We start from the raw sequence: 17,090 nt of genomic DNA, 5'->3' as shown, positions 1-17,090 counted from the left end.
GACCATAACTGAGTTAAAAAGAAGAGACTAAGACAGGTTTCATTTATACATTAACCTAATAAGCATTTTAATTAGCCCACTCTCCATTATACAGAATAACTTTACATAAATGCTTTAAAATGCCACACCATATTTTCTGCCCCTTTAAATAATGCTCCTATTTCCCAAATAACATGTTTTCCTTTCTTCAAAACTTGAAACTTGGACTTCCCTCGTGGCACAGTGGTTAAGAATCCGCCTGCCAATGCAGGGGACATAGGTTCGATCTCTGGTCCGGGAAGATACCACATGCTGCAGAGCAACTAAGCCTGTGTGCCACAACTACTGAGCCTGCGCTCTAGAGCCCACGAGCCACAACTACTGAGCCCGCATGCCACAACTACTGAAGCCCACGTGCCTAGAGCCCGTGCTCCACAACAAGAGAAGCCACCGCAATGAGAAGTCCGCACACCGCAACAAAGAGTAGCCCCCGCTCACCACAAGTAGAGAAAGCCCGCACACAGCAATGAAGACCCAACACAGCCAAAACTAACTAACTAAATAAATTTATTAAAAAAAAAAAAACCCTTGAAACTTTAGTGATAATTATAGTTAGAAAATTTCTACAGAATGAAATGTTCTCTGCATGAATGTATTTTACTCCTCAGGAAACAGTTTCAAATAAAAAATAAAAGTGAAGAAACACTGCAGGTTGTATTTTCATTCACTTTTTCTTTCTTTTATTCATGCATTCTTTAACATCCACCATTAACTGAGCTGGAAGTCAGGAAAACAGACAAAAGACATAGTCCTAGCATTTAAGAAACTTGAAACAAGAGGATTTTAAAATACTAATAGCCTTACATAATTCTCACTAGAGCATAATAAAGTCTATAATGTCAGACACTGTGCTTATTTTGTTCAGGCTACAGTCTCAGTACATAGTACAGTGCCTAGCATATGCTAGGTGTTAAATAATTGTTAAATAAGTGAACACAATTATTTTTATTAGCACCAGATATTGATGTTAATTAAAATAATTGTTTAATGCATGTTGTTCATCATTTCATTTCACAGAGACATCTAGTAATTAATAAAATTGACTTGTTAGCCAGATTGGTTCATCTCCAGCTGTGGAACCTTTGACAAGTTATTTGGTCTTTCCATGACTTCAGAATCTTCATCTGTAAAGGGGGGAACTCAGCTTTGATATAAAGATGTAACATATTAACTGCCACCTAAATGTTCACTAAATAAACAAAGTCAATGAACATACACTAAATATCTACTATACACTAGATCCATATATTAGTTCTCATGGATTTATAAAAGATGTTCACAATACTTTTATTTTAAAATGCTGTTGCTTATGGTTTAGCTGTCTATGCATACAGAGGCCAACAAAATAAGTAGTATTATATTTGCACTATGAAACATAAATAAGCTACAGCCCAAATTGTTTTCTTATTCTATAAATTCTCAATGCGTTATGAAAATATTTGGGATATCTTCCCATTTCGTAGAAATCTAAATATACACAATTTAGGGCATTAGTTAAAAACCTCAAAAGTGCACCTGGTCTTCTTTTCCACAGTGAGTGTTACAAATCTCCACACTTTTCCCATAGATACTTGTCAAGGGAAGACATGAAAAAAATCCTAGATTTGTATTCCAGACTTCCTCTTCCTAACAAACTACCATGCAACTGCTGTCACTTTCTCAATGCCTATAAATAAAAATATAGCCCTGTGTGCAAATTTTAAGTATTAAATGTAAATAATTACTTTCATAATTAATGTGATTGACAACGGATATGTCTAGCCTAAAACGTCTTATCTCATCCTGGAGATAAGCCAGGAAGTTCACTGGACTTGAGAACATTAAGTGTATCGTGCAATATGATTACTGCATCACTCGTCATACACTATATGTAACTCTCTGGGAGAAAAAATTCAATTGTTGTAGCTTAACTGGCTTATGGTGCTTGAGAAACTTTGACACTCTCACCAAAATCTCACAGAACGTGGAAAGTCATTTCCTAAAAGGAATAAAAGATTATTAGCAAAAAAAAGGAGATCAGGATGCTTTGTATGGAAAATAAAGTGTCCATTTTACACTATACTGTCCACAGTCAGAAGACTTCAGAAACTACAAAAAACACCCAGGAAATGCCATAGGACAGCAACACGATCTTCAATGTAAAAGACAAAAAGACCTGAGTTTGGCAAAAACCAGGGTAATGTTCTCCTTTATTAGTGAATTCTAGGCCAGAGTACTTCTATTTTGTCAACCGCTTGCCATTGCCAATTATGTGGTTCTGGAATAAAAAATGTAATAGATAGGAACTTTGCTGATGAGCAGATGGAGAAAAATTGCAAAAAAAATGAGCTTATGCTAATCTATGGTGAAAAGGCCCCCCCAAAACCAAATTCATATTAAAAAATTGTTCAGCACTACATTTAGCACTATAAAACAATCCAATTACAGTTAAGTATGCAAGTTCTTTTTCCCATTGAAAAACAAATAGGTTATCACAAATATTGTTGATGTCTTAATGCAATGTACGTCTTTCTAAAATAAGTAAAAAGTTCATGGGCTTAGCAAATATCAACTTTGGCTCCAAAATCAACTTTCCAGAAACTCTGATTCCAAACACATTTACTTGCTCAAACTTCCATTAAAAGAATAATCCTTCGATGGCTTTAAGTTATGATGTTTTGTTTAATCTGATGACAACTTCAGGGTTTTCTTTTTTATATTTTGGCTCATAAAATGTCTTGGACAATGGACACAACTTTTTTAAAAACTCAGTTTTAGGGCCCAGATTTTGATCATTGAATCAGAATCTAGTTTTATTTTTGAACTTTTTCAGAATATATTAACATTTGGAAATGTCTAAATATATAGTATGTATAATACAGGCCTGGGACTAGGAGTGAGGCAAGCAAGGTGCCTTGATCATTTTCAAAATAATCTATACAAATATACATCATTTAGTACTCCCATAATTAAATGTTAATTTATACACAATAAGCTTAGTCAACTGAGGAACATCAGACTAAACTGTACACTTAAAAAAATGGTTAAGGTAAATGTTACATGTGTATTTAGCCAAAAAAAAAAAAAGAGGAACATCAGTATCTTTACTTATAACTAATCCATAATGACATATAAGATTAAGTTCATTGTTCGTGATAAAGCTAATGAAGGCACTGCATCATTACAAAACAAGCAAAAGAACCAAAAGAATTACATAAGAACGTTAGACTTGGAAATACCTTAAACATTACTTAATCTAGTCATTTCATATTACAGATAAGCAAAGTTAAGCCCAGAGTTAACATCCAGAATCTGATAGTGCTGAACAATGGCTCCTTGAAATTCTATACATCCTTGGCTTCCTTGAACTCTCTGACCTTTCCTTCTACATTTCTGATCATTCCTTTAGGGTTTCCTTCAAGGATACTTCCTCTTATACTGACTACTTTAGAAATGGTATCTGCTTGGCCCACTGCTCTTTCAACTTAACATACTTCTTTGAATTCTCCTAGTTTTAACCATCTGTAGATGATTTCCAAAATTATATTTCTTCCTTAAACTCCAGATATGAATATTCAGTCTAAGAGATACCTGGATATCTCACAGGCATTTCAAATACATGTGTAAATTCAAACTCCCAATTTGCTGCTAACCTTGAAAAGCTGCTTCTCACTATCATGTAATGGCATCACTATCTACCCAGATCAGAACCTGGAATGCCAGTTAGACCCCCTCCTTTCTCTTATTCTCCAAATCCATAAGTCACTAGGTTCTGGTGACTTTACCTTAAGTCTCTCAGGGTTTGCTGTCTAACTTTCCCTATTGTCTAGTGTTTTGAAACCATTGTTTAATATACTTTATCCATTTTTTGGTTGTTTCAGGCAGCAAGATAAATCTGGGCCCTGTTACTTCATCCTGGGCAGAGGAGGATGTTCTCCAGAATATCTTACGTTGTGGAATATTCATGTGTTTACTTATTGGCTTACAAATATCGTAACGATCTCAAATCGCTTGGAATCTTAAATTGGAAGATTTTCCTAGAGCCGTCAAAATATCAGGTAGCCTAATACTAGCTTTCTTAGTCCCTGTTACAACGACTTCTCAAAACGATATCAAAAAAGGGTAATTACACTAAATTAATCCATTTTTTTAATGGAATGGGTAAAAGGAGTAAGGTTATTTTTGATACAGTTACTTATATCATCATGAAATAATATTTAGAACCAAAGTAAATTTCAAACAGCTATATATTCTTTATAGCTATTATATTCTGGAGAATGCTATAAAGTCATCTAATTCTATAAATCAATAAATACTAATCTGAGATAGTATCCAAATTCACCATGAACCTGGCAGAGCATGCCCTAGGTACCCTTTCAGTAAATGACATTTACCTTGACATCTCCATTTTTCTTTTGGATCATAAGAGTTTTCTAAGGGATCTCTCTAAGAGACACTCCCCACAAAATGCTTCATAGAATGGTTATTTGCCTTTTTCCTGCTAGACCAACAGAACTGTTATATTTCTTTTGTCTCCTCAACATCTAGCATGATCTATAACAAAGATTAAGTGCTGAATGTGAGAATGAATGAAAGAATAATAAATGGAGGGAAAGAGCATTCTATAATGTACTACTAGGCAACTAGCTGTTTTAAAAAAGAAACAAGTTTATAGTAGGGTACTAAAAGGTTAACATGCTTATGATCATTAAGTAAATACTTATATTCCAACAGAAATTTTTGGGAAATACAATGTTTAACAGAAAGGATATAAGAAATTTCATAAAGTGAATATGTCATAAAGTGACATATTAAAGAGCAATAGGGCCTTGGAGCCAATCCTCAAATTATATTCCACCTCTTCATCGACTCCAGAGCTACATTTCTGAGGAAAGTATAAGATAATTAATATTAAAAAGACACATAAAGTCCAAGGGATCTGTTACAGTCCCACTACAGTGGAACTTCTATTTCTATATATATATATATTACATATACATATTTCATACATATGAAGCGAATACTATATAAGGTTATTTTGGTATCAAAGCACTTTCACTAGAATAGAGGAGGAAAACTGAGCAAGAAAAGAAAGGAGCTGTGTTGCCAGGAAAAGAAAGCTGTAGATGAGAGTCAAAAGAAAGCAAATTTTTGTAGTAGGATAGACATCTAAATTTAAGAGATATGTCCATGAAAATCTATTATACACTAAATAAGTCTCAGAAAAGACACAAAGAAAACATATCTTTCCTACCACAGTTTTTGGTCCCAGTTTAATGAAATCAAAATACAACTAACTTCTGAATACAACTGGCTTAAAGTACAGTGCTAACGAAAAACATGATATGTAAGGTAAAGTGCTAGAAAGAGATCTAATAATATTTGGATTATTCCTTTCTTCCATGAAATATTATTTGTGTCAAACTATAATCTAGAACCTCAGATTGAACTATAATCAGATAAGTTCACTGTTATTTATTTATATAATAATTATAGTAGAAATATGTGCTCAAAGTAGTTACTCGTCTTCTTAACTTACTAATCACTTTAGCATTTACATTTATTGACTACTAAATACACCATAGATTACTCCCTCTAGAAGATTACAAAATAATACATAACAAGATGATAGGTATTACTCATCAGGGAAAAAACATTTATTTTATTGGTGATTTAAATAGTAGAAACAGAATGTGTTAAAACAGTGAAATTAGAGGACCACATAAAGGTCAGTAAGGCATTATGTAGAAACACAGGAAATAAGAAAGACTTCTTAAGTTTACTATTTTATGACCACAGACTAGAGTAAACTAAGAATGCAGATTGAGGTTGACCAAATTGAGAAAAAGAATAAAACTGAGATACAGTTGCCCATGTACCATCCTCATTCCCATCAGTAATACATGTCCCTTGAGATTAAAGATCTTATCATAAGAGAAGCTACATATAATTAAGTGAATAAATATAAATAGTTACCAGGAGCAAAACCACACATGGTCTCGTTAGCTCTATCATGTGGCATGAGTAAATGCTTGTACTAGGACTGAGTGATATACAATGAAAGACATCATAAGGAGATAGTCTTTATTATAGATTAAAGAAAGTAACATTGAATATAAATGTTCAGCAATATCTTAAGAGCACTGTCTGTTTTCTTCTTCTACAATCAATCTCAAACAATGTAAAGGCACTAAATGTTTCCTGCATTCATGTTGTTTCACCTTCCTATCTCATGCCACCAATGCATCAAAGGAACCTCTAGAGGAGGAACACAGGTAAGTCAACACGAGGAGTTATTAGGATAATATTAATAGCAAAGGCCTCATGCTGGCAGAGATTAGTAAGATATAGCTGATGTCTGTGAAAAAGTCATGTTTCCTGCAAGTTAAGAGTTAAAACAACAACAAAAGAATGACAAAAACACTTTCTCTCTCCCCCCTCTTCTCTTAATTTTATAAAAGCAGCATGCTAAGAGAGGCTGTAAAAGATTGCCAAAACCCAGGTTACTGGCCCTTGTATTAAATAGTATTTCAAATACAGATGACCCTTGAACAAAACAAGGATTAGGGTCACTGAACCCTCGCAGCAGAAAATCCAGATATAACTTTACAGTCCACCCTTTGTATTCACTGTTCTGAATCCACGGGTTCAACCAACCACGGACCATGTAGTACTGAAGTATTGAAAAAAATCCACATATAAGTGGACCTGCACTGTTCAAACCCATGCTGTTCAAGGATCAACTGTAATCATATTTACATGATGATATTAGGGAACTGGAGGTGTTTTTAGATATATTTCTAAAAAGTGATTTAATAAGGTTTTATTGTAGTAATCAGACTATATTATAGCTACGCATAGGTGTCTGTATCACTTTTCTATACTGCATAGCAAATTACCACAAATGTAGCAGCTAAAAACAGCACAAATTTATTATCTTGCAGTTTAGGTGGGTGAAGCATCCTGGTTTAATTTTATAGATCATCTACCTTGTTCTTTCTTGTTCATAAGGTGGAAGCAACATTCTTTTGCAATTTTCTACAACTTAAACAGAAATGGAAGGCCCCAGTACTTAGATATTACTGTCTGGTATACATAAAATTCTACAAAGATGCCTCTGTTATCAGTCTTTCATATCTTATTTCAAAGAGGAAAAAAATCTATACAAAAACTGAGCAACTGCTGAGTTACCCTTACCTAATTCCTATGAAATGAGATAAGCATTTAATTGTGTATTTTCATCAGTTAAAACATGATCTGGAAGAAGTGTAATTCAATAGATTAAATTATGTGTACTTAAAAGTGAAAATAAGTGAGAAGAAAATTTAATAACAATAAAATAGATAGTTACAATTATCATTTTCATATTTGGTTTATAATTAGGTAGGAATAATAATTAGATAACCCTTTTATTTTAATTCCAACTAAGTTTTTTATTTCAGTACTGAGATAAGAATGTTATTGGTATATTGACCATTTAAAATATTTCAAATAATGCTTAAAAGAAACAAAAAGTAAAACGAATTATTTAATTCAAATAACATTTCAAAATTTGTGTAATTTTATAACTTTATCAGGAAGAGCATATGTTTCATATCATTTTATTAATAATACGCAAAGTGCACCAATAGTTTTTATTTAAATTATGAAATGAGATGGTATACATGAGTGTCACCAGTGAGAAAATTTTACCAATATTAAAGGTTCTGAAAATTAAAAAGAATCATAAAAATTAAAACCATGATACTTCTAACTTTCATTTTACCTGCAGTGTGAGACCCTTTACTGCATTCCATACTACTCCAATAAACTCCTTCATTCTTTCTTCAGGACTTCTACAGCCTTCAGCTATATTCAGCATGGCTTTCACAGGAACTGACAATGGTCTGGATTCTAAGAATAAGAATAGCTAGAGTTATTTAACATAAATGTACCTTATAGTTTCACATAAATATACAGAAAATACTTCCAATATTATTTCTTTCCTTGCTTAAAATTAAAACTTCTATATGAGATTATAAAATATATTAGATCATTTTATCTTAAAGAATTACTGATTTTTACAATTATTCAAAACCAAGCAAACCTCATCTGTTAAAACTCAAGAGAGTGTTGATGACTTGTCAGGGATTGATGATTGGGAGGTAGGTTTGTGGAGCAATGGTAATGTTCTATTTTTTTAATACATGGATGTGTTTATATTGTGAAAATTTATTAAATGGTAACCTAACAATCTGTTCGTTTCTCAGCATGAAGTTAATACATCAATAAAAATCTTACTTGATGAGAAAGAAAATTCAACTACAAAGCACTTGCTTCATCCAAAATTGATATAAAATGTATCTTCCCGTATGTGAATTGTCTTGATAACAAAAGCTTACTCATAGTATCTCTCAATTTTTTTTCTTTTTTCTTTATTTTTTGATGGTAAGCAAAAGAAGCATTGAACACATAAAAGGCAGATATATGTTAAGAAAAATTTTGTTCATCTAAAATAAAGAACTTAGAGAACTTTGACAATTTTTATAATGTAAATTTCAGAAATTAAATATTTATAACAATATATTATATCTGGACAGATCCATATGTATTTATATATTTTAAGTTAATGCAAACATATAATTTATAGGTGCTATTTTAAATACCATAAAATAAATAAATCAGATCTTGCTTTTCAAGACTTTTACTAAGTTAGGTTTGATGATCATAGGACGGTCTCCAAAGTAACTGCTACCATATCACCACTATGAGAATGACAATTGCTGTATCTAGGCATACTTTCCCTCTCCTCTCAATTTGGGTCACATATTTGCAGATTTACAATATCTTAACAGCATGGAGCATAAACCTTTTATTCTCATAATCCCACAGTCTACCACATTATACATATTAGAAATTCAAAAATTGTTTGTTTAAAAGAAACAAAAACAGTTTGAGAGAGACCCATGGAGCTGGAAGCAGAGCATTCTAGGCAGATGGAACAACAATGTGAAGGCCCAGGATGGGAGTGTACTTAGGATTTTCAAGCAACAGTATAAAAGCAAGGATGGCTAGAACAGAGTAAGAGAGAAGTGCGAGACAAGGTCAGAGCTATCAACAGAGACCAAATCATACAGGGCTTACATAGGCCATGGTAAGGAGGCTGGGTTTTACTTCGAGGGAGCCAGGATATGAAAATGGATTCTAAATACATTCATGAAATTAATGGACATTATTTTAAGAGAACTTCTCTAGTGACTGTGCAGAAAACTGTCTACATAGATCAAGTATCAAAACAGGAAGACAAGTTGTGAGAGATGGTAGTAGCAATGGAGGTAGGAAGAAACAGTGTTCCTGTATCCATTTCCAAGATACAGCCAACACAATTTACTGATGGACTAGAAGTTCAGTAAGAGAGAAAAGCAAAACAAGGATGCCTCCAAGGTTTTACATCTGATCAAATGGAAGAATGGAGCTGTACGGGGAGAAGAATCAAGAAGAAAAGAAATTTAGTTTTAGAACCGTCAGGTTGAGATTTTCATTACATGTTCAGATGAAGATATCCAAGTAGCATATGGATAAACAACAACAAAAAATGGAAAAGAATATGAACAGATAATTCATAGAAAAATATAATTTGGCCAATAAACTTATTAAGAGACGCTCAACTTTGCTAACAATGAAATAAAAATTAAGGCAACAATCAGATATCCTTTTCAACTGTCATTTGGCAAACATTTTAAAGAGTTAATTCGTATTTTTAAAAATCCAACATTATCTAAGCTCCTTGTTAGAATGTTTCATATACAGGGAATATAAATTAGTATAGTCCATAGAGTGGAATTACAAGACAGGACATTTTGTATTTATCAAAATTTAAACATGCAAGTTTTTTCTAAAAAATAATCTCATTTCTAAGACCCTATGCTACAGAAATACTAAAACATATGAGACATGAATACCAACAATTTATAAAAATGTTTAGTATCAGCAGTATTAGTTGAAATAGCGAAACAGAGGGAGGGAGGGAGGGGTAGGGGAGAAAGAAAGTGCTAAGCAACTTATCTGTCCATCAAAAAAGAAATGGTTAAATTAACTTTGGAATACCTGTCATAAGGATGGTAATTCAATCATTTAAAAATGAGGAACAGTTAAACATATGACAGAAATCATATTTTTGCTATCTTATGAAGTGAAAAAAATATATATATGTGTAGTATAATCCAAATATGTTTTTAAAACACTATGTGAGTTTGAGCATGTATCTGTCTATCTCATACACAGAAAGAGTCATAGAAGGGTAAAATACAAACCCTTGACAGAGGTTACCTCTGAGGACAGTAAAATGGAATTGATGAGGAGTAAGGGGGAGGAAGTGTTTAACTTTTTACTGTATATTTCAGAATTAATGTTTTACAACAATGAATTACCTATTATAATTTTTTAAATAAAACACACCTTAATTTACTTTCCATTTACTTGGACTTCATTGTTATTCTTTTATATTTTAGCAGTTATGAGAAGAAAATGGCTACATAAACTCATTACAGAACTCTGCCAATTTAAATAACTAACTTAAATGTAGACCAACCACATAAAAGCCTTCAGACAACTGTTTAGAGAAGCTTTATTCATAATCGCCAAAACTTGGAAGCAACCAAGATGTCCTTCAGTAGGTAAACTGCTAGAAAAAATGCGGTACACCTAGAAAATGGAGTATTACACATTACTTAATAGAAATGAGCCATAAAAACACATGGAGGAAAGTTAAATGCATATTACTAAGTGAAAGAAGCCCATCTGAAAAGGCTTCATACTGTATGATTCCAAATATATGACATTCTGGAAAAGGCAGAACTATGGAGACAATAGTTAGGAAGGAGAGAGGAGCAACAGGCAGAGCACAGAGAATTTTTAGGGCAGTGAAACTACTCTGTATGTCACTATAACGGAGGGTACATGTTATTATACATTTGTCCAAACTGAAGGAACGTATAACACCATGAGTGAACCCTAATGAAAACTATGGACTTTGGGTGATAATGATGTATCAATATAAATTCATCAATTATAACAATGTACCACCTTGGTGGGGGATTTTGATAGTGAGGGTGACTATGCATGTGTAGGGGCAGGGGATATGTGAGAAATCTCTGAATCTTCCCCTCAATTTAAATGTGAGTCTAAAACTGCTCTAGAAAATAAATTCTATAAATATATATTTTTTTAATGCAGACAAATTTTTTTGTTTTTTCTTGGTTGCGTCGGGTCTTCATTGCAGCACGCGGGGTCCTCGTTGAGGCATGAGGGCTTCTCTCTAGTTGTGGTATCAGGGTTTTCTCTCTCTAGTTGTGGTGTGTGGAGTCCAGAGAGTGGGAGCTCTGTAGTTTTTGGCACGTGGGATCTTCGCTGAGGCACACTATCTCAGTAGCTGCGGGGTGCGGGCTTAGTTGCCCGCGGCATGTGGGATCTTAGTTCTCTGACCAGGGATCGAACCCACATCCCCTACATTGGAAGGCGGATTCTTTACCACTGGACCACCAGGGGAGTCCCAAGACCAAATTTTAAAACTCTTTGAAACCATGGATACCAAAGGTTTCCACAAAAGTTGCTTATGGTCAAATTTTAAAATCTACTGATACAGAATATTAGTGTTGTATGAATACGTTATCACAGTCTGAAAATAAATCCATCTAATAAATGATAATATTATCAAGCAGATGGGACACCATTACCTGATTGCTAAGTAATATTTCAAGTCACTATTAACCAAAAAAGCCACACGTTTATTGTAAATGCTGAATTTGCTGATAGAATGATTTAAGAAGTTAAAGGAGGTGCTGAAATCTATATGTGGCTTAAAAGTGCTTTCCAAAAAGCTATGAAAAACACAATCAGTTTAAAATTCTCATTAAATAGCATGATCTGGCTATTAGAAGTGTAAAAGCACACTATTTTGGATATACTAATTTTCTTTTTTTTAAACATCTTTATTGGAGTATAATTGCTTTACAATGGTGTGTTAGTTTCTGCTTTATAACAAAGTGAATCAGCTATACATATATATATATATATCCCCATATTTCCTCCCTCTTGCGTCTCCCTCCTACCCTCCCTATCCCACCCCTCTAGGTGGTCACAAAGCACCGAGCTGATCTCCCTGTGCTATGCGGCTGCTTCCCACTAGCTATCTACCTTACATTTGGTAGTATATATATGTCCATGCCACTCTCTCACTTCGTCTCAGCTTACCCTTCTCCCTTCCCATGTCCTCAAGCCCATTCTCTGCGTCTGCATCTTTATTCCTGTCCTGCTCCTAGGTTCTTCAGAACCATTCTTAGATTCCTGGATATACTAATTTTCAATCCATCATATTATCTAAAAGACAATGGGAAGACAAGTTTGTTTTTAAAAAAGAGAAAAATTTCTTTTCTGTAATCATGTATATTTTACAGGTAGCACATGTATACTCTATAAAACTGCCAATCTTGAGCCATACTTTATTTAACCGAAACTTCTGTAACATCTACTACATGCCAGGGACTGCTATAAGCGCTTTACAAATATTCACCAATTTAAACCTCATAACAACTCCATGAGGAAGACACTATTATTTACTCTTATTATCACCATTTTCAGATAAGAAAACTGATCACAGAGAGGTTAAGTAACCTATCCTAAGTCACCCAGCTGATAAGCGGCAAAGCTGGAATAAGAAACTAGGCAGTCTAACTCCAAAGTCCAGGCTTTTTAACTACTATGCTGTGATGCCTCTTCTGTTTTTTCATACCTTGTGCAGTGGCTTCCATTTCTACCAAATACATGGTAAATGTATATTTCTACTAAGGATCCTGGTACTGCAAATAGTTCAGAAAATATATTTGTTCATTCTCACTGGAGCTATATAAACCCTACATTTAAGGTTGTAGTCTGATATCCATTACATTTCTTGTTTTCAACAATAAATAAGGTAATCTTGAGACCCAGACTTTACTGGTTAAAATAATCACTTATTAGGCATGTATCATCCAACTTGATACAATATTATTCCTTCATTTTTATGCCATGCAGAAAGTACCACACTTAAAGTCAACTTCTGGTTTCAGCTGTGCCAGTTGCCATATGGCTTTGGGAAAGCAATTTAATCTAAGTGTCAGAAGTTAATAATAATTATATCCAATGTCAAGAATACTGTTCACGTTAAATGTTGTAATGTATATTAAAAAGTTCATTAAAGTACTTTAAATACAGAGAATAATGATTAAACATTAATTGATTATAAGACATAGAAAAGAACTTGAAGCTTACCAGATCTGAAACAAAATGACTCCTTTTCTATCACAATCAACCTGTTGTTTTAGTTCTACCTTAAATGCCATTTCCTGAGAAATGGTCACTGAATTCCCCAAATTAGATTTGGCCCTTCCTCTATAATCTCATAATTTCCCAAAGTACTTAGCACAGAGCTAAGAACACTGAAAGAACTCAAAGTTATACTTACTGATTATCTGACTAAAGATAAAAATCTACCTCAATATCTCAGGTTGTACCTGGACTATTATCATAGTTAAACATTTTTAAATATACGTAAATTTCTGATGTAGCAGGAATACCCTGAAAGACTATGTGTGCCAATTTGAAGTGTACCACAAGCTGCTACCTTCTGCCAAATATTCAATAAATATCCCTGGGAAATCTGGGAACAGATTTGAAAAGTTACAGGACATCAATTTAAATCAATTAAAGGACAGAAGGTAAATAATGTTAAGGAATGTGATTATTAAGCCCCTAAATAAAAATAATAAAAGAAAAATAATTTATTCATTCATGCAACAATTATTTACTGTTTGCCCAATGCCAGAAAGAGCTGTTAGATTCTGGGAATACAAAAGTATATTAGTCAAATACAGCCCCTGACATACACTCTGGATGAAGAGACAGAAAAAAAAGGGAAAACTATGATACACATTATGAGAACAGAAAAGAGGTGCTATGGTAGCGTATCTTTGAGGAGTGGCACAGACCTATTTTAGAAAGACTTAAAAGGAAAGCTTCCTTTACTGAGAGGATAACATTTAAATAAAAACTCAGAGTATGAAAAGTACATAGTTATGAAAACAGCAATGGAAACAGAAACAGAATATGCAAAAGATCCCAGGCAAGAAAAAGCATGTAGTGTTTGAAGGAATGAAGGAGGATCAATGTAGCAAAAATGACAAAAGATGGAATGGAAGAACCCAACAGAGACTAGGTCAGGTCAAACTATGTAAGCCTTGGTAAGGAGTTTCGATTTTATCTTAAGTGCAATAGGAAGTCACAAAAGCATTTCAAGTAGGGAATAAAATGATCCAATTTAGATTTTTAATAAGATGACTTGCTGTCATCTAAACAATTGATGATGAGATAATCTGGAAACGATACCAGTGAGACTAATTAGCACACCCTCACTTTACTGTGTATAAGTAATTATATGGTTCTGACTAGGGAAGCAACATACAAACAGACTGAAACAAAAAGACTATAACTTGGAGGCAGAACGGACAGGAGGAGGCGACACTAAGGATGAGTCCTGGGTTTCGGCCTTGAGCAACATGGTCAATAGTGGTAGGGGAAGGTACAGAGTTGTACAGATTTGATACATGTTAGGCTTTAGGGGCCTGTAAGATACACAGAGATGTCTAGGCAACTGAATGTGAGACACCTTTAAAAAAAGAAAAAGAAGAAGAAAAAATAAATAAAAGACTGGTATAATAAAGCAAGCCAGTTAAAACAGATGTAAAATAGAAAGATCATCAGTGTGAAATAAATATTATGTAGGCATGAATGGAAATACTGGGTTTTAAGGCAGGTTTAAGATGATTAAGATCAAATAAAGAAAAAATAAAATTACACTGTAGTGTCAAAAACTAATAGATAAAATAAGCTTCACCTTGCTTGAACCCTATAGCTTTCCTTTTAAAATGCAAACATAAAAAAATGTCTTCTTTACTTTTTATCTGAATTGTATTTTACCACTTTATAGAACTTTCACATATCTTACTTTATTTAAGTCTTATAACAAGACTTAGATCTGTGAGATAGTTGGGTATACTTATTACCATTTTATAAATGAATAAAAAATGTGGCTGTCTGAGGTTAGCTTGAAAAGGGAGAGGAACTGAGTCAAAAACTGGTTTTTTTGGTCACTAATCCACTGGTTTTTCTACTATACCTTCCTAATTCTCGATCTATATTTTACACTGATCATGATTTTTGGCAACTCTAGCCGGCAATATAAAATTAAATAACGTGAAGAAAAAGTGACCTTTACATAGTAATTCTATTTTTAAATTTGTGGAGTTTGGATAATATATAAACCTTTAAGCAACTTGCCATAGAAACTGCAATAATGCCCGAGATTTTCATCAAAATACAAACTACATTTGATACTATCACTCCTGAAAGCCCCTTGGGAAATAATGGCTTTTGGATTCTGCAAGTCAGCGTGACATGGCATGCAAAATTGCATCTCATGCCGAGCCAACCAGGAAAATATATGTCATCACTATGTGACATTCAGAATTTCATCTGGAAACTATAATCTTGTTCTGACTGCAAAAAGGGAGCGGGGGGTGGGGGGGAGAAGACTGCATACAAAACAATTTGGTTGAACTTTTGCTGAATTCTTGCCAGTTTGTGTAAAAACTAGAATAACTTACTTATTTCCAAAGAAGAACTTTATATTTGAAAACCTTTCTATGCACTTATTAACATCACAATATGTTCTCAAAGAACTTTAAAATTAACTGACAGGTTTTAGATTGTGTTATGATAACTAATGATCTGTTAAAAAATTGTTTATAATGAAACAAAGTTGCAAAATTAATAAATTGTGCAAAGCAGAACTGTATTTTCAAAACTGTATATAACAAAACACCTCCTAATTCCTTTTCCCCAATTGAATAAACTCTAGGTTGAGAAACAAATGAAAACCTGTCATAAATTCTGCAATATTACACATTCCATGTCTTTCTCTTCTAAATAATTTTTCTCCCTGCCCTCCACTCATGGGTGCAACACCTTCATAATTTATTTACCTTATTCCTATCAAAACAGAAATGCATGGATGTGAGTTAGTCTAAGTGTTATATAATCAACATTTTGTGTTTTAAAGCTGCTGTGACTAACTATAAAATGAAAAATTAGTAGACATGAATTGGGATAGCTGACTGACTCTCAAAAATTATCCCCAGGAACCATGTTTCTGCTATCCCTACATATTCTGGTATCATATCTCATGCCCCTGAACACAGAAGTGGACACATGGCCCAACCTGGCTGCCACTGGGAAAATCATAATGACTAACCTCCTTGGCCACAGTGAATTGTCCAAGATGTATGCACATGAGCCATGACAGGCCAAACAAAAACCACTTCAAGTATTTTTTCAACAAATACTGGACCAGATCACTATCTATTTGATCAGAGAGAGTTAAGTACATGAGTCCAGAGGTACCATAGCCACGTACACTGCTAGGTCAAAGAAAAAATATGTTCAGTAAGAGAAAGAGAAGCCAACATGAAAAGACAAGAGTTCTCACGGTGTGGAGTCTGATTCTAAGTCATTTCAAAGAAAAGATTTGTACTGCATTTGCCTTTCTTACCATTTTGGTTATCAGAATCAATAAATATCCCCCCCTTTTTTTAATTTAAAATCATTTGAATACAGTTTTTGTCTCTTGCTATCAAAGAGCCCTTTCTAATTTAGAAATGTGTCTTCTGTTGTAAAGGAATCACCTATTAGGAGAAAACCAGGCAAAGTTAGTAGCTGCAACTGCCCAGCCCTTGTAGTATCATTACACAGCCCGCATAGGCTCCGAAGTGCCATAAAATGCTTTAAGAGTATCATGGGGCTTACTTCCTCAAGAACTACTCACCTTCATGCTCTGCCTAGCTCACCTGGTTCTCACTCCTTCCATTACCACATTTACTGGTCATTATCCCAGTGCCTTTCTGCCTAAGCCTGCATATTGGGAGATGCTATTGATGTTTTTACTCCTCTAATCTATTCTCCACCCCAGAAGATTTCCTGAACTATATTAGCCAATACTTTAC

At 33.8% G+C, this 17,090-nt stretch overlaps 1 protein-coding gene across 7 annotated transcripts in view; it reads right to left on the bottom strand.

The window, feature by feature from the left end:
• The window catches only part of VPS13B (vacuolar protein sorting 13 homolog B), a 797,029-nt gene that overhangs the window by 438,933 nt on the left and 341,006 nt on the right, over nt 1–17,090 (bottom strand). For all 7 annotated transcript variants that reach the window (XR_012327280.1, XM_033843006.2, XM_073794628.1 and 4 more), the window contains one exon: nt 7,784–7,911. Coding sequence is in view for 6 of the 7 variants with exons in the window: in XM_033843006.2 (XP_033698897.1) it covers nt 7,784–7,911 (128 nt within the window). In the remaining variant the exon portion in view is untranslated. The remainder of the gene's footprint in view (nt 1–7,783; nt 7,912–17,090) is intronic.

Source organism: Tursiops truncatus, chromosome 17 (assembly GCF_011762595.2).
Source record: "Tursiops truncatus isolate mTurTru1 chromosome 17, mTurTru1.mat.Y, whole genome shotgun sequence".
NCBI classification, from domain to species: domain Eukaryota; kingdom Metazoa; phylum Chordata; class Mammalia; order Artiodactyla; family Delphinidae; genus Tursiops; species Tursiops truncatus.
The sequence above is the reverse complement of the archived record's forward strand: the minus strand, read 5'-3'. Positions and strand labels throughout refer to the sequence as shown.